The sequence below is a fragment of the Mobula birostris genome, chromosome 19, assembly GCF_030028105.1.
Source record: "Mobula birostris isolate sMobBir1 chromosome 19, sMobBir1.hap1, whole genome shotgun sequence".
In the NCBI taxonomy this organism is placed as follows: Eukaryota; Metazoa; Chordata; class Chondrichthyes; order Myliobatiformes; family Myliobatidae; genus Mobula; species Mobula birostris.
Window position 1 is genome coordinate 19369029 of NC_092388.1, and position 19390 is coordinate 19388418.

The window sequence follows — 19390 nt, forward strand, 5'->3', positions numbered from 1 at the left end:
TCTCCCTGCCCACTTTCAACTCACAGTCCATAATAGAGAACCATATCAGAATCAGGTTAATCATCACTCATAAATATCATGAAATTTGTTTTTTGTTTGTGACAGCAGTACAGTACAGTGCGTAGAATTACTACAATACTGTGTAAAAGTCTTAGGCACCCTAGCTATATATATGTGCCTAAGACTTTTGCACAAAACTGTATATACAAAGCAAATTTAAAGAAGCTACCACGTATTTTTGAGAGTTTTTAAAATGATCAATATTATATGTGCTAAGCAGCGTCATAAAAAACCTATTTTCTTTCATATTGATTTTTTTTAGGAATAATTTCCAAATATAAAGTGTGTACAGGCAGTTCTTGCCTTACAGCATTTTAGGTTAAATAAATTCACTCTTACAGAATTCATAAGTCACTACTCAGAAACTTGAAGTGTAAGTAAATCAGCAGAACTGATTTCTTTCAACTCACATTTCTTGACATTTGCACAGATGAAGCAGGTGTTGTGTTACAGAAAGTTGCAATAGAACAGCAATAACCCACGTTGTCAGAACCCAGCCCCTCCTATACTACTGGGGTCACCTACATCCTTTACTAGGCAGCCCTTGATGAATTAATTACAGGTTATTCTGTCTTTTGCCTGTTGCATGTATACTTGAGCTATTTCCCATGCGCGTGTTTTCTCAAGATGAGTCTTTCTGCCATACATGTGCACACTGTGTCACGCTTATTTGTTTTCATGCACTGACAATCCAACACTCACTCTCAGATATGCCCTCATTAACAATTGCGTGCTCGTGCGTTCACACATGCACACTCATACCCTTATGCATTAACATATAAGCTGTGTGTATATAGAGTGCCAGAGGCAAATTTCATTACATGACTAATATTGCATCTCACCCAATCATCCAGCAACTTCAATAGTATCAGCTAAACATATTTGATTTAAATTACTTAGCATACTATGCAGATTGAAACTGTTGTTCTGTAAAATAACAGCATTTGAAAACGTAACATTCACCCATTATTAAAATGAGAAGGTAACCTGTTGGTTTTCATACGAAAACTTTGATGTTTCAGATACTTCCCAGGTCTCTTAAACAACCAATTGTTGCAGCAGATTAATTGATCTGAATAAACTTACCAGTATTCCGTGTATAGTATATCACAAACTTCAGCTCTATGATAGCAGGAAATATAGAAACATTCTTTTCTTCTTTAGAACACATATACTAATGCAGATAAACTCCTGGAAGCAGCAGAGCAGTTGGCTCAGACCGGAGAGTGTGACCCTGAGGAAATTTACCAGGCAGCCCATCAACTGGAAGATCGAATTCAGGACTTTGTGCGAAGGGTTGAACAGAGGAAAATTTTATTGGATATGTCGGTCTCTTTTCATACACATGTCAAAGAGGTAAGAAGTCAATTTATCCTTTGTTAGTGATTCATATTTCATATATTCCAGTCAATGATTCCTGTCAGAAATATCGAACTAGCTTTGAAGAGTTTTGCGGCTAGATTGGCATTTATAGCAGTTGGGAAACTGTGTCCAATTCTGCTAACTCAGATCTTAAACAGCATTTTAAGCTGATTAGCAATATGGCTCTGCTGAATGAGTGATTGTTAGATCCCAAGCCTGTTTGCAGGTAAGGGTTAATGGTGTCTACCATGAAAGTTCTTGACATGATGTGTATTTTGGAACCATGAAAATCAGTTCAGTACTAACACCTTGTAGAGTAGACATTTGGGCAGGAAGTTTACCTTACTGGACACTTGTTTTGGTATTAAATCTCAATCTGGATTATGAACTCTGAACTTTATCCTCTTTAGTTGAATTGGGGAAGGGGGAGGCTCTACACCAGGCATGTGTTGAAAAGACAACTTGATTGTAAGAGTTTGCCTTCAGAGTATTAGGAGTTCACAAGCTCTTTGTGATAATGGGGTGCTTATTTAATTCCCCCTAGTAAATAGGACATTTTGTCCTTTTGATTGAATGTTGTAATCAATAAAAAGAACCGTGCATGGTCCTCAGAAGATCACCTTGCAATAATTATGACTAGCCATTTCCCAAAACTTGGTTAGTGGCTGCTAGAAATGCAGAAAGTATAGCAAGATAATGACCCCACACAGTATGTGCTGCCCTTGTTTGGGAAGGGAAAACTTCAAGCAGGAAAGTTCAAACTTCTCAGTCAGAGGTTTTTATTATCTTTGGTTTTGTTAATGTATTTGTTACTGACATTTGCAGCTCTGGACGTGGTTGGAGGATTTACAGAAGGAACTCCTTGATGATGTGTATGCGGAATCCGTGGAGGCAGTGCAGGACTTGATAAAACGGTTTGGGCAACAGCAGCAGACAACCCTCCAAGTAACAGTAAATGTCATCAAAGAAGGGGAGGCCCTAATCCAACAGCTGAGGTTGGTAAAATGGTTGTTAGTTTTTTTTTGTCTTTTGTTGTTATTTCCTTTGGTTTGAATGCTTTAGAAATTTCGCATTCATTTCCACAGCTCTGCTGTCTCCTGTTTTAGTGGCAGGATACAGATGACTGAAAAAAATCACACCTACTTTATTGTCATTTAATTTAGCTATTAGAGTTATTTAAGCTTGAAAATAATGCTGAAAGATGGCAATTTCCCAATATCATCATTAGGTAAGGAACAGTAAAAATCCACCTTTTATATTCTTATTGAACTTAAATATAATAAACAAATGGATTTTTTTCTTATGATGGTCTGCTTGAAGCTTTGATGCAAAAGTTAATAATAAAATCCAAATAATTTTCTGAGTAATTGACTTAAATTAAGTCACCTTTCATTTAATATGAAGATCTAATATTAGATCACCTTCCATCATTAATGCAGGAAATGAAATAATTTTCACCGTATTAGAAATAATGGAACAAAACAATAGAATCAAATCAACAGCTCAATTGTAGAAAGGCAATGGATACAATTATTTTCAAAATTTGAAGATGTTAATGTGATATGGAAAAATATGAGAGAAATCAGTATTTTCTCCATCACAAGGAGTATGTGACATCTGCAAAATAAATACCTTGACGAACTCAGCCATGCTATTTGCAAACCAGGATTCTGTGCCTGCAATTCACAGGCACAGAAAAGAATCACTTATCCCAAACTCAGAAGAGGGGAATTGATGTACCAAATGGAAAATCTGTTAAGTTACAGCATCTCCAAAATATTTAAAGATTTTTGCCCCAAAACAAAAGCTTAGTCATTGTGCATCTATCTGCCTCATGTAGTATATTCTATTTTGTTAATAGGGATTCTGCCATTTCAAGCAACAAGACACCACACAACAGCTCTATTAATCACATAGAAGGTGTTCTTCAACAGCTCGATGAAGCCCAGGGTCAAATGGAAGATCTGTTTCAAGAGCGCAAGATCAAACTGGATCTTTTCCTTCAGCTCAGAGTATTTGAACGGGATGCAATAGACGTAGGTGTCAACAGCAGAGAGGTTTGTTAAAACATTTGTTTAACTCATTGATCTCTGTCATCCTTGGGGAAACTAATTCCATGCTATTGGGTCTTTGGTTTAGTTATTCCTTCTCTGTGAGAAAGTAAATTGCATTTACTTTCATCTAGAGTGCTGTTGTAGGGTCTTGGCCTGAAGCATTGACTGTGTATTCCTTTCCTTAAATGCTGCCTGAAGCACTGAGTTACTCCAGCATTTTGTGTGTGTGGCGTTTACTATACTTTATCTGGCATCTTCCACATTCGGAAGCAGGTGGCTTGTCACAATTTTGGCATTGTACTAACAGCTTCCGCTGTTATTACTGGCTACTTACACCAATTATATAAGAATTCCCTTATGTAAGATTGCAGTAACTCTCACCATAAAGTACTCAAGTTATTTTGAATTGACTTTACATCAAACTGGCAATCCTGCAAGTTTAGTTGAATGCCAATCTAGAGGTTAAGTTCTTTATGTGCAGAGATTTCAGAGGTAGGTTCTTTTTACACAGAGAGTTTTAGATGCCTGGAATGCACTGCTGGGGTGGTGGTGGAGGCTAATACACAAGTATATTTAAAAGATTCTTAGGTAGCCTCATGGATCTAAGTAAAAACGGAGGGTGATGTGTTGTGTAGGAAAGAAAGGTTAGATTGATTGTCGAGTAGGTTTATATAGGTCAGTACAACATTGTTAGCTGAAGGGTATAAATGCAGTGAAGGTTAGCCTTTTGCAGCAGCAGCGTACATTACAAACATTAAATACATACATAAGAGTATTCAGGCCCCAATCATCTGTTCATATAAATGAGTATTACAATCAAGGATTTTCGTCAGTTTAACTGAGAATTTTTATTTGTGGATCCCATGCACCTTTTTTTTCCCACAGTAGAGCCCTAAAAACAGGGAAAATTGTAAAGTATGAAAAACTACAAATTCAAAAACTGAAATCTCAGCAGTTCAGAACCACCTCCCACAGCTATTACATCTTTTTTGGATAAATTGCTATTAACTTTGCACAATGTGATGGAACAAGACTTGCCGATTGCTCTTTGCAAACTTGCTTAAGCTGTGCCAAGTTAGTTGGGGAGTGGCAATGGACAGCAATCAAGGTCTTGCCAGAGATGTTCAGTGGGGTTAAGATCAGTACTTTGATTGGTCCACTCAAGGACATCAATTTTCTTTATTTGAAGCCACTCCATGGTTGCTGTGGCAGTGTGCTTTGAGTCATTGTCCTGCTGAAAGACAAACTTACTCCCCTGTTTAAGCTTTCTGACAGAGTCTAACAGGCTTTTATTCTGGATCTAGCTGTATTTAGCAACAATCATCTTCCCATCAATCCTACCCAGATTTTCTGTCCCTGCTGCTGAAAAGCAACTCCATAGCATGATGTTACCTCCATTATACTTTACAGTAGAGATGGTGTTACCTGGCTGATGCGCAGTATTAAATTTACACCACATGGACCTCATAAAGTTCCATTTTAGTCTAATCTGACCACAAGATCTTTTTCCACATCTTTACGGTATCTTCTAAGTGACACTTTCAAAGTCTTTAAAGGCAAGAATATGCTTTTTTTTTCTTAGCCAGAGCTTCTTCCTAGCCACTCTTCCATAAATACCCTTTTTGTGCAAGACCTGAGAGATTGTGGAGCCACGAACTATCTCCAGTTGCAGCCACTGACTTCTGCAACTCACTCAGAGTGATTGTTGGCATTGTAGTAGCCTCTCTTACAAGTACCATTCTTCTCTGGTGACTAAGTTTAGAGGGGTAACCTGACCAAGGCAATGTGGCTGTTTTTGTTATTTTTTTCTGCTTTTTCATGATGGACTGCACTGAGCTCCAAAATATGTTTGGTGCCTTTGAGATGGTCTTGTACCCTTTCCCAGACTTGTGTTTCTCTATTATCATTTACTTGATATGTCTTGAATGCTCTTTTGTCTTCATCTTGGTTTGGTCTGTTGAAAATCTATCATACTGTTGATCTAACAGAGAGAGGGGACTAGTTGTGAAGGCTGCGTTCTTAAGCCGTTGACTCTTGTCTGTGTCCAGGATGATGGGGAGATCTGTCCATGAGGGAAGTAGCTGGCTTCACCATCTTATTTAAGAACGACACCGCACAGAAGTTAATATTTCAAGCAGAGGTGAAAAGATAGCTTGAGGGGGGAGGGGGAGAATGTCGACTCAGACCATGAGAGGCCTGCATTGGGCGTTTTCATGCCTTACAAGATGCAGATTGGAAGTTTGTGTGGGGCACCACACCTTGCACAGACACTAGAGCAATGTGTGTTTAAATGCCTTGCTCAAGGATACAAACATGCTGCCATAGCTGAGGCTCAAACTAGCGACCTTCAAATCACTAGACAAACGCCTTAACCACTTGGCCACGTGCCCAATGGCTGAAGGAAGAATTGAATATTGTTATATTTTAGCTTATTAGTTATTAACAGTGTCTAAGAGTAATGTAAATGACAAGAAACAAGAGAGGTTGCAAGTTAGTTTCTCAGGTTTCTTCTGAACACTCAGAGTCTAGACTGACATCTACATCATTTATTATTACATTGTACTACATCCTCTACTGTGCCTATTGTCTTGTTTATTCATTATTGTACTGCCCTGCACTGTTTTGTGCACTTTATGTAGTCCTGTGCGGGTCTGTAGTCTAGTGCAGTTTTTATGTTGTTTTACGTAGTCTAGTGTAGCCTTGTGCTCTCTCACATAGTCTAGTGTAGTTTTGTGTTGTTTTCATGTAGCACCAGGGTCCTGTACCAGCAGCTTATGGACGAAATGACAATAAACTTGACTTGACTTGAGGTTGAGTAATTTCAGTTCCATTGTCCTGTGGAACAACACTGTAATATCACTAAATTAATTCACATTGGCTGTGAAAAATATACCAGTTAGCAAGATGTGATTTAGGTTACTTCTGTATCTATAAGTGTGACTTATTTTACAGAACACTGGGCTGTTAAAATTTTGGTACAGTTCACTGGTAGGAATTTCTAAGTGTGGAATTGTTCTGGGATGGTTTGTTTGTGTAAGCAGATGATTATGAAGTTCATTGGTGATGATTAGAGGAGGGAGATATTTACATGTGAGTGCCACGTGTATTTAGAAAATAATAATAATGAGATAACAAAAATAATCAATAGAGTGGTGATGCCATTTAGACAATAATAATTTAACCGAAGTATTTTAGCAGAAAGCTATGATGTGGAATATTTGGCCTGAAACTGATTTGATATGATTGGATGTTTTTCGGGTATAAGGATAACTGGTTGAATTGCTGTCAGGTTACCATCTAGGTAGCAAGTCTTAAAAAAAAGAAGACTCTTATACTTGGGTATTTTCTGTACAGTATTCCCAAATTAATTTGAGGAAATACAGAGGAAAGGGTCACAGTTTTACTACAGGTTTACCAGTTAGCCTATGAACACTATGTATACAATTAACTACATCTTGTTTGCACATCTTATGGCAGGAATCATCTTCCTGGAGGCCACCCTTGGAATTAAAACTGGTTCTCTTGAACTGTGGCTTATCTTGTGGGAGTGTGGTAGTTTATAAAAAATGTTGGTTCTGCCTTTTAATAATGCCCCCTCAAGTGAGACAATGCAGAGGTTTTGAAAATTCAGCATTTCTTAAATGACTGAGAATCTTAACATTGATCTTTAGTTTAAATGAAACTTTCAGCTGAGGATTGCTAGTTTCTAATGTATTTTGGTCTGCTTATCTTGTGAAGCTAGTCAAATGAAAATTGTATGTTGCACTAATTACTTTCTTGTTGAGTTGAATTTTGCAGCTTTTCTCCCTTTCTGCCACAAGATTGTGTTTTGATTCACCGGGTTCTTTAGCCTGCCTTGTTCATAGTGGTAGATTATTTTTTTAAATCTTGTGTTAGCATCTTATAGAAGCCAGTGTGTTTTGTTGCTAAGCTATAACAAATTGATGTTCATCACATTGGAAATTCTCTTGCCATACTAAGGTAGAAATCTGCAGTATCTTAGCATAGCTTTCCATAAAATAAAATGCTTGCTTCTTTCAGATTATTTCAGACCTCGAATCTTGGGGCGATGAGCTCTCTCAGCAGATGAATGATTTTGACACCGAGGACCTGACCCTTGCTGAACAGAGGTTACAGCACCATGCTGATAAATCCCTAACAATGAACAACTTGACCTTTGATGTCATCCACCAGGGACAGGAGTTACTCCAGTATGTGAATGAAGTACAAGCCTCAGGTATGCTTTATTCATTTCAATCACATCCTTCCAGGATCTATAAAGGATAAAGAGTCTAAGTTGTGACCACAGTGACAGGTGATTTCAATTGAATAGCTTTTGGTGGGAACAGCAATCACTGTTAAAAATCTTAAATGGCTCGGGCGTAGACTGGAAGACTGATGACTGGAATAATTAAATCTGGAGGTGACAAAAGAATGAATGAAGGTTTTGGCAGCAGTCCATCTGAGGCTAGCTCAGAGATGCCTGAAGAGACAATTGTGGAGTAGGTGGATCGGGAATGGAAAGATATTGGATCAGAACTTTTACTTAAGGTCCGGTGTCTGTTGCAGATTCTGACTGAGCAGGGAAAAGGACAAAGATGGGCTTCATCATTAGAGAAAAGAGTTTGGTATAGAGTTCAAACATTAATTTTAGATTACACAATAGTTAATTAAAAGTAATTTACTATATTGAAAGCGTGGATATTGCTTCTTCCCTGTCTCAGAATGATAAAGGGTAACAAATAAAGTTGTTAACACCGGCGCAAAATTCATTATCATAAACCTAGAAGCAATTACATAGAAACATAGAAAATAGGTGCAGGAGTAGGCCATTCGGCCCTTCGAGCCTGCACCGCCATTTATTATGATCATAACTGATCATCCAACTCAGAACCCCGCCCCAGCCTTCCCTCCATACCCCCTGATCCCCGTAGCCACAAGGGCCATATCTAACTCCCTCTTAAATATAGCCAATGAACTGGCCTCAACTGTTTCCTGTGGCAGAGAATTCCACAGATTCACCACTCTCTGTGTGAAGAAGTTTTTCCTAATCTCGGTCCTAAAAGGCTTCCCCTTTATCCTCAAACTGTGGCCCCTTGTTCTGGACTTCCGCAACATCGGGAACAATCTTCCTGCATCTGGCCTGTCCAATCCCTTTAGGATTTTATACGTTTCAATCAGATCCCCCCTCAATCTTCTAAATTCCAACGAGTACAAGCCCAGTTCATCCAGTCTTTCTTCATATGAAAGTCCTGCCATCCCAGGAATCAATCTGGTGAACCTTCTTTGTACTCCCTCTATGGCAAGGATGTCTTTCCTGAGATTAGGGGACCAAAACTGCACACAATACTCCAGGTGTGGTCTCACCAAGGCCTTATACAACTGCAGTAGTACCTCCCTGCTCCTGTACTCGAATCCTCTGGCTATAAATGCCAGCATACCATTCGCCTTTTTCACCGCCTGCTGTACCTGCATGCCCACTTTCAATGACTGGTGTATAATGACACCCAGGTCTTGTTGCACCTCCCCTTTTCCTAATCGGCCACCATTCAGATAGTAATCTGTTTTCCTATTTTTGCCACCAAAGTGGATAACTTCACACTTATCCACATTAAATTGCACCTGCCATGAATTTGCCCACTCACCCAACCTATCCGAGTCACTCTGCATCCTCTTAGCATCCTCCTCACAGCTAACACTGCCACCCAGCTTCGTGTCATCTGCAAACTTGGAGATGCTGCATTTAATTCCCTCATCCAAGTCATTAATGTATATTGTAAACAACTGAGGTCCCAGCACTGAGCCTTGCGGTACCCCACTAGTCACCGCCTGCCATTCTGAAAAGGTCCCGTTTATTCCCACTCTTTGCTTCCTGTCTGCTAACCAATTCTCCATCCACATCAATACCTTACCCCCAATACCGTGTGCTTTAAGTTTGCACACTAATCTCCTGTGTGGGACCTTGTCAAAAGCCTTTTAAAAATCCAAATATACCACATCCACTGGTTCTCCCCTATCCACTCTACTAGTTACATCCTCAAAAAATTCTATGAGATTCGTCAGACATGATTTTCCTTTCACAAATCCATGCTGACTTTGTCCGATGATTTCACCGCTTTCCAAATGTGCTGTTATCACATCTTTGATAACTGACTCCAGCAGTTTCCCCACCACCGACGTTAGGCTAACCGGTCTATAATTCCCCGGTTTCTCTCTCCCTCCTTTTTTAAATTAGACTGTACACTCTTCTTGTTTGTGATAGGAAAAACTTAAACATTTGTTTTTTGAAGAAAGTAAGGAACAAAGCGAGGAATTAAGAGCCAATACTTCCAGAAGGCGGATTTTTGGAGACAAAAGTATAAAGTTATCTTTAGGATTTGCTGTTACCTTTTAGGTGTTGAGTTAACCTGTGACAGAGATGTTGACATGGCAACTCGTGTACAAGACCTTCTAGAATTTCTACATGAGAAGCAACAGGAGCTGGACCTGACCGCAGAACAACATCGTCGACACTTGGAGCAGTGCGTGCAACTCAGGCACTTACAGGCCGAAGTGAAACAGGTTAATATTCAGTGGTTTGATGATTGTATACGAATATGAGAATCAACTTATGTAGTATGCATAAGTAGTGAATTTATGTAAGATGAGAATTAGTAGTTAGTAATACTTTATGTAGTTGATGGAGCAATAATAAATTGTCACATCCAACAGTTAGCAGCGTAGGCAATAGAACACATTAATTGTTAAACTTTATTAGAGTTGCATTTATATTTATTTGTGCAACAAACTGGGCTGGACTTAACACACGATCCTGTAAGTAATGACAGTGAAATTGGTTGGGGTGGGAATGGGGAAACATGGCGGATGGGTACCCTCAGCTGTAACCTTTGGTAGCTTTTATTTTGTGTGAAAGTTAAGTGATCATCCTTGTATTAAGTATAAAGAACTAATTCAAAATTTATTTGTAAATATTGGAAGTAGCCAATATTAACCTTTCACCTTTGGTAGGAATGTATTTAGCCATCAAGGTCCAAGGTATGAAATTTCCTTTCAGAACCCCTCCACCTGCTTCTCCTTAGTAGCAGTTCTTCTCATATTTGAAGATTTAGTGTGTGTTATCAGTTTGCATCCTTGCTTTTGTTACAGGTACTGGGCTGGATTCGGAATGGAGAATCCATGCTAAATGCCGGCCTTATTACTGCTAGCTCACTTCAGGAAGCTGAGCAGCTCCAGCGTGAGCATGAGCAGTTCCAACATGCAATTGAGGTAGGACAAGTTTCTATCTATCATTTGTTATTACTATGCTGGTGAACAATGTCACTATGACTTGAAGGATTTGCTAGCTAAGATCTGATACTTTATTCTCTAAAGCTGTAATTTATTTTTATGGTATAAGGTATCATTATGTAGTTTCCTAGGGTAAAGTCTGTCACACCAAAAGAATATTTAATGTTCTCAAGATGAGCTTTTTTCAGAAGGTCATATCTGAAAGTTGACCTTTCATCACAATAGTTGGCTCAGAAATGCCTGAAAAATTGTGAGGAAAGCTAATATGCTCCACATGTTATGGTAGTAAGGCAAGAAGTCATTGAAAAGTCTATTCTGCAATATAACATAAGTCGTTAATTATCTACCACCACTTCTGTAATATTGCCTACCTCGCCCCCTATTTAATGCATTCAGGCCCAATTTTGTACTTTGTTTGCTCCAGAAATAACTTTTCCAACCAGAAGCTCTCAGACTACAGTTTGCTTCTGTGTGCACACCCTAGTTCTCTAAAATTTGTCCTAATCCTGTTTATAGCCCTTCCATCACTTGTGCCTTAACTTTCAGTTCAAAAGGATCATTATATTTTTCCCTTGTAAATGACTGCACCTTCTCATATCTGCTTAATTCCCCCACTGCTCCCAAGTTTGGCAGTTATGCATATAAACAATTAATATCTCCCTGTGTGATCTGGGCTGGTAGCATGCTATGATTTAGAATGATATGCTTTTCAACCTTTGTTCCTTTAAGTCTCTATTTCACAAGGAAATACTGCAATTGCGAGGGAAACTGGACAGGCTGACAGGCCACTTCCAGCTACTATTTATTGTATGAGTTTATTTCAAGACATCCAGTTGTAACACCTCACTGTATCATCTGATGCCTCCAGACTCTAACCTGATAGAAAAGCTTAGACACAGAGATTCTGTGGATGCTAGAAGCCTTGAGCGTGATGATGATGATGATCATCATCATCTTAAGCAACATACACAAAATGCTGGAAGAACACAGCAAGTCAGGCAGTATCTATGGAGGGGAATAAACAGTGGATGTTTTGGGCCAAGGTCCTTTATCAGGACACTTCTCCTTCAAATACTGTATGTTGCCTGACTTGCTGAGTTCCTCCAGCATTTTGTGTGTGTGTTGCTCAAGATTTCCAACATCTGCAGAATCTCTTGTGTCTGATTTGTTGCACCACAGTGAAGTCTTTTCACGTATGCCTACCCTGAAGAAGTTTAATCCTCTCTTCAATGGGAGTTCAGTGAGATTCTTTCTCACTGCCCTCCCTCTCATTTCTGATAGTTTTGGTCCGAAGTGTCCACTGCTTATTCCACTGTGTGGCACTATGGAGCAATGCACCCATTTAAAGCTGAGATGGTCCTTAATCCGAATCTCTTTAGAAACAGTGTAAATATATCTTTTATCCTATGAAAACCTTGTGAGAGTTGACACCATCATGTGCATTGAAGTTTGCTGCTTTGCCCAATAAGCTTAAAACATTTTTGGCTGTGGTCATTCATTTGATTCGCGTTTCAATTGACTAAAATTTCATTTCCCTTCTAATACTGTGTTGCTGCATTAAGCTAGTGTTTCTTGGCTATGTTTTCTCAATTACACTACTGTGCAAAAGTCTTAGACACATGTAATACTGTCCCTAAGACTTTTGCGCAGTAATGTAATTAACATATTGGAAAGCGAAGATGTTATCAAAAATAATGAAATGAAAAATTTCTAAATATCAAAAAAATTACTGTTAAGAGCAGTAACAGTAAAAAACTAAATCAAATCAATATTTGGTGTGACCACCCTTTGACATCAATTCTCTTAGGTACACCGTCACTAAATTTTATAAAAATATCGGCTTGTAGGTTGATCCAAGCATCTTGGAGAACTTGCCACAATTCTTCGCAGACTTCGGCTGTCTCACTTGCTTCTGTCTCTCCAGCTAATTCCAGACAGTCTTGATGATGTTGACATCAGGGCTTTGTGGAGGCCATAACCATCTGAAACCATATCAAAACATCTAGGGTGCCTAAGACTTTGCGCCGGACTGTACATGCCTTCATGTGCATTGAAGTATGGCCTCCAACTCAGATATTAAAATTTGCCTTCATAAGCACCTACACCTATTCTGGTTCATTTCACATTACCAATGCTTTCTTTCTCCATAGTGATTTTATCCAGCTTCCTCTTAATTTTTTTGCTGCTTATTTCAGTGAGCCTTCAGGCTTTTGAGTTAAATTGACCTGTTCTTTGAAGTAAAATTACTATAAAGTTATTTTTTGACAGCAGAAAAAAACACTAGGAATTGGAATCCATTTTAACTTGGGTATGCAGTGTAAATGTACTGAATTTTGCAAGGATATTGATAGTGAGACTGTCCACAGGAGGGATTACTGCATGTGTAATTTGAAATGAGAATCCCATGGCTGCTTTCCAGTGCTTGAAGCCTTCTCCAAAATAATGTGAAAAAGTGACTTAAATTGAAACTATTTTATGAGTGCTATATTTCATGGTTTGGGGATAATGTTATGCTTTGTTGCTTGAAGTCTACAAAATATTACTGGTATTCTAATCCATTAATACTGCTTTGAAACATTTCGGGCCTAAGAATCTATTTTCATGCAATAAATTGAAATTGAGATAAATATTTCTAATCAGCCATCCAGGTATCACTTTCAGATTTCTGTGTAAATATTGTGAAATTCTGAGATATCCTGGCTGTGCGACTATCCCTACAGCTAAACTTACCAATGAGCCTGGAGCTGAGTTGTACCTAATTCAAGAAAAGAATTGAGTAGATATCCCATTCAAATCTCAGCTGTAAATAGGGAAAACTGACTTATAAATAGGGAACTCAGACCTCTCACACTGGAAAAGGTTAAATACCCTATTAATTGCATTTTATTTCAGTATTTTACTCATCTATTAGTATTTTACTATTTTATTTTTTAAATGTTAGTCAAATTTTTACGCTTTTGAATTTTAAAAAATGTTCTGCTTGCAGTCTCTTAAAAGGAAGCCAAATTCATGATAATTTGGATATTATTTCTGCTCTCTTTGAAAGAGGTTTCTATGATTGGCTCTGCAGATGCTCAGTTAAGAACCTTGTCATAATTTCAGAAAAGCCTTAGAATATTGAATGTTGCTGAACAGTAAACTTTGTGTCGCAGTGATGTAGTCCAGTAGGTATTAGTTGGAATCCTATCCTGACTATTTGTTATGGCAACTAGCAGTCTGATTTTCTGTAGCTGTTGATGATCTGGATGAACATGCCTGCCTTCAGTATTATCTGTACCACAGGTGTGTTGCTATTTCTCTGCCTTTACATTGGCCTCCTGCATGACAACAATCCATGGTCTGAAATGAGAAGGAACTGGAGTGGCCATTACACATTTCTCCCTAGTGGATGTTTTGATTTGTGTGGAGCAAAATGAAAAATGACTGAACAAGTGATTCTCTGTCTTCCATTAATTACCTTTGGCTTGTTTGTTTTAGATCTTTGCTTGATGTAGGTGGCCTGCTCCATTGGAATTTGTAGAGTGCCATTTCATCTTTTGCTCAGCATACTTTGAACACCATCTGGTAAAAATCAGTGTTGAAAAACAGAAGCACTTTCTTACTCCTCATTTTCCCATTCATACAGCTTAATCTGCAGTACAGCAGGACCAAACACTTGAAGATAAAAGGCTGTATGAAACTGACTAATCTAATGTGGCTATCATTCTACTTCATTTATAGTTGTTAATTCATTGTCCTGATTTTCAGAAAGCATTATAAGATGCTTTGTTTGGTCATCCGAACATTGCAGCTTTTCCATCACCTTTGAATTGTCCATGTCAAGTTGAGAAATATTTCAGTAAGAAGTTTATTATTTGGGATCTGGATTTGTTTCAGTTGAGAACTGTCCTTGAAAAGATTGTTTGCAGTTTACATTTTCTTCAGAACTGGACACTGCCTGAGTTAATTTCAAAACACATTTGGGAAAAGAGTAGTTAAGATACTTCAAAAATAATAAAACTGATTTTAACAAAATTTGTTAAGGTCTTAGCCATTAAGTTTATAGAAGAATTTGAAACTATGTTTTAACTTCTCTTCCATGTTTTTTTAACAATAGAAAACTCATCAAAGTGCTCTTCAAGTGCAGCAGAAAGCAGAAGGGCTGCTGCAGGCTAATCATTATGACATGGAGATGATCCGAGAATGTGCAGAGAAGGTGGCTTCCAATTGGCAACAGCTCATGCTCAAGATGGAAGATCGGTTAAAGCTTGTCAATGCCTCAGTTGCATTCTATAAAACTTCTGAACAGGTAAGCAAGCAATACTTCTTTAAAAAAAGAGCATTTGCAAGTGGTATATTTTCTTGACCTAGATTTTCTGTTCATTATTGTGTCCATGTAATGATTATAAAATGCCCTTCATTAACAGGGAGATTCAGAAAGCTAATACAGTATTCCATCCATGAAGTAAAGAAATTTTAAAAATAACCCTACATGAAAATGATATTAAATAACATTGGCATACATTTCGAGGATGTAGATATCACAACGTACCTGCTTTGCAATATCAGAACATGATTGGAGTATTTGTTACAGTTTTATCTTTATTGCATAGCCCCCTAACTGGCCTCATATGCAAATTTGGCATGATAGCTACCTCAGCTGACACCTACATAACTCAGCAGCGAGGAGGCCACCTTTCACAAACAATATGCGTCTAGGGTTGATATGATTTGAAGTTTAACCAAACAGAAAAGTTAGATGCTCCCATTAACGGATCCTCGATTGAGCGAATGCTGTGTAAATACCGCCCATACACAATTATCGGTTGGCAAGAAATAAGAGATCGTACACTACACATAATTCTAAAGAAAATATATTTACTCATTGTAGCTTTATCAAACATTTATTAAGAAAAAGAAAAATTAAAAGGGCCCATTACAGTTAAATTAGTCTAAATGTGCACATGACCTTGGAGCTCATCTCTTCCAAAGGATGGATATAACTATTACTCACGGTGCTAAGTTCTAATCACCAATCACCAGTAGAGCTTCCCATCTTGGGCTCCTTCACCTCACGAAGCACTCCTTGCACTTGCGTCTTCCCACCGGATTAAATCCTATGTGTGTCTCTCCCGACCTTCTCAGCATCTCCCGCCAAAAGACCACAAACATCACCAGTGTCCATCACAAATCTCTCTCTGCACAGCCATCTCTGGAACCTTCTCCCAATTCCCCCATTCTGATTGGCTGACACATTCCCAAGTTGAACAGCATGCCTCCATATCTTTAGCCAAAACCAAAACATTCTACCAGCAGGACACACTGCTCTTACAGAAAGCTACTAAATGAGATACCCCACAGCATAGCAGTAGAAATCTTAACTAAGGCATTACAGTATTACAGTTGGATTGAGTGCCAAGTTTAAATTTGAATATTTGTTTTAAAGAAAGTATAATTATTAATCATAGGAAAATAAAATCTGAACTATGATTATACCAACGCCATATATATTTTTTAAATATGGAAAAATTTAGATTTATAATATACACTAGATGAAATATTGAATTTAGATCATTTTATTCTCAACTCATATGTGCATAGCAAGCTACCACAAGCAAACATATGATAATAAGTATTTTAGAAATATTGAATAAGCGACACGTAATAACCAACGCACTCAAGATAACTCCCTTGCTCTTCCTTGCAGTGATGCTATGGGTCCACATGAGGGACCAGATGATATGTCAGATGGTGTGAGATCTTAATATTTTAGCGTTAGCCTAGTTTACTGAGCAGCCAGCTAAAGCACAGTTGATAATGTTTAAGCTTTTAAGTTTTTCCTCTATGTTTTACAAGTACGAGGCCTCTGATCTTATTTGGGAATATTGACTAATTTGAATTTGCTTCATTTGGATATAAGGGATTCTGCAGATCCTGGAAAGCCAGAGTAACATGCACAAATGCCTGAAAAGTTCAGCACAGGCCAGGTAACATCTATGCACATGAAGGGTCTTGGCCTGAAACATCAACTGGTTATTCCTCTCTATAGACACCGCCTGACCTGCTGAGTTTCTCCAGCATTTTGTGTGTGTTACCCTGCTTCATCGTGAGTACTGATTGATGGGTGTAACCATTGACATCCTCATCTATATTTTAAAGAACGGGTCTAGACAAAATTCTTCACAGAAGTTGCCTGCATGCCATTCACTTTCAGAGTGGAGGAAGGAAAAGGGATGAGACCAAATTATATTACCCATTTCTGATGTGCATGTTACCTAACAGTAATAATGACTTTTAACAAAAGGAAAGTTGTTTAAAAGAATCTGTGATGCTATTTTGAATAAGCTAGAGTGACCTTTGTATTTAATTATATTAAGAGTAGCAAATGGCATGAAAGTAGTTTTGAAGTTGGTTCTTGAAATTGGTCACATGGATTGTGCCTTATAAGATGTTGACATTTTTGTTACATGTTTTAAATCATTTTTTTCTCTTTCTGTATTTGCCCTTTTCATGAAATATTATATTTTTCATGAATTATTGTTTCATAATAATCATCTAGCTCAAGTAGCTCTGTCCAGTAGTTATTATCCAAGTGATTGATTCAGTGGTGTGTGTAGGCCAATAATTTTTACATAATTACATGTGCTCCCTCATTCAGTACTAATCAGGAGTGGGAATCAGTTCCAAAATGTATGTCCCTCTGTTCGTAACCATCATATGATTTCAAGCTTGCTAGCAAGTACACTATTATCAAGTATTACTGCTGCAAAAAATATATTTGTAAATTTTAGGGGTGTGATTTTTGGTTGTAATGAACTAATTTCTCCAATCTAGTAAATAGAATCATAGAGTCATAGAACACTACAACACAGAAACAGGTCCTTTGGCCCATCTAGTCTGTGCTGAACTGTTATTCTACTTGCAGAATGCTTCCTGGCCTGCTGAGTTCCTCTAGCATATTGTGTGCATTGCTTTGGATTTTCCAGCATCTGCAGATTTTCTTGTGTTTGTGTTATTCTGCCTGGTCCTATTAACCCACACCTGGCCCATAGCTCTCCATACCTCTCTCATCCATGTACTTCCAAACTTCTCTTCAATGTTGCAGTCAAATTTGCATCTACCACTTCTGCCGGCAGCTTCTGCCATCACTGAGTTCACCAGGTTCCCCGTAACTATTTTACTTTTCACCTTAAATTATGACCTCTAGTTCTAGTCTCACCACCTTAGTGGAAAAAGGGTGCTTACATTTACCCTATCTATACCCTTCATAATTTTGTATATCTCTATCAAAACTCCCATCATTCTCCAATGCTCCAGGGAAGAAAGTCCTAGGAAAACAAATTTAACCAATTAATCTTTATTCATCTAGTTGAATGTAGTAAACTTTACTTCTAAAAGCTCTTCTGCTTTTGTTTCTTCATGACATGACTGTAAATGACGTATTGGTTGTCCTTGGTAGTACTGTGTTCTAGTCAGTCGGCTTTGTTCATTAGTTTACAGGGTGGTGCAGGTATGAACGTGCAGTGCTGTTTCTGAATGATTAGTTGTTGAATGAAGAACTTTCTGTTTTGATCCTGGGATTGCTCAGATCATTTGGCTTGGAAAGTATGCCCTAGGAAAGTTAGCAATTTCATCAAGAAGTGTGTCATACTCATTGTACGTCCCTAGTTGGACTGAAGGCGAACATACTTTCACTAGACACAACATCTAGGATTGTACTGATATTTATATTTGCACCTCACAAGAGACAAGTGACGGTTACTTCTACAAGAGAGGTTTGAACCATTTCCCCTCAGTCACGTAGCAGTTAGCACAGTGCTTTACAGTGCCAGTGATCACTGATCGGGCTTCTATTCCTGCTGTTTTGTGTAACGAGTTTGTAAGTTCACCCCGTGACTGCATGGGTTTCCTCCAGGTGCTTCAGTTTCCTTCCCTATTCCAAAAGTTGAACGGTTTGGGTTAGTGAGTTGTCTGCATGCTATGTTAGTGCCAGAAGCGTGGCCACCCTTGTGGGCTGCTTCAGCATAATTCTTGGATTGTGTTGCTCATTGGTGCAACTGACACATTTCACTGTTTATTTTGGTGTTTTGATATACATTTGAAAATTAAAAAACATAGCCACATTGTTATCATTAAGCATGTACGAGTAAATTGCTGGAGATCAGAGTGGTTCAGAAATCTCTTAATTTACCATTTAAATCCAGAGATTACAATAAAATAAGGGCCTGAGCCTTCTCCAGGGAGTAGCTTATCTCCTGCCTTGCCAACATGAGGGCACATCAGAAATTTGATTGATACTTTTCACTTGTCATAGTGTTATAGAGCACTACAGCACAGAAACAGGCTCTTTAGTCCATCTAGTTTGTGCTGAACAATTAGTCTGCCTAGTCCCATCGACCTGCACCTGGGTCATAGCCCTCCATACCCCTTATATCCATGTACTTGTCCAAACTTCTCTTAAATGGTGAAATCGAACCCACATCCACCACTTCTGCAGGCAGCTTGTTTCACTCTCATTACCCTCTGAGTGAAGAAATTCCCCCTTCACTCTGTTTGAGTATAGCTACATCAAGAATTGAGAAGTGCAATGACACCTAGAATATTGCAACTAGATTGATTAATGATTACTACAGATTACTATGTCTTTA

At 38.3% G+C, this 19390-nt stretch overlaps 1 protein-coding gene across 3 annotated transcripts in view; it reads left to right on the forward strand.

Moving 5' to 3' along the window:
• The window catches only part of LOC140212458 (triple functional domain protein), a 341882-nt gene that overhangs the window by 168584 nt on the left and 153908 nt on the right, over nt 1-19390 (forward strand). For 2 of the 3 annotated variants that reach the window (XM_072283276.1, XM_072283277.1), the window contains exons 11-17: nt 1225-1416; nt 2248-2417; nt 3284-3458; nt 7518-7713; nt 9871-10037; nt 10623-10742; nt 14860-15051. In XM_072283276.1, the coding sequence (XP_072139377.1) occupies nt 1225-1416; nt 2248-2417; nt 3284-3458; nt 7518-7713; nt 9871-10037; nt 10623-10742; nt 14860-15051 (1212 nt within the window). Of the gene's footprint in view, nt 1-1224; nt 1417-2247; nt 2418-3283; nt 3480-7517; nt 7714-9870; nt 10038-10622; nt 10743-14859; nt 15052-19390 lie in introns of all 3 variants that reach the window. The other variant, XM_072283275.1, reaches the window with a different exon arrangement.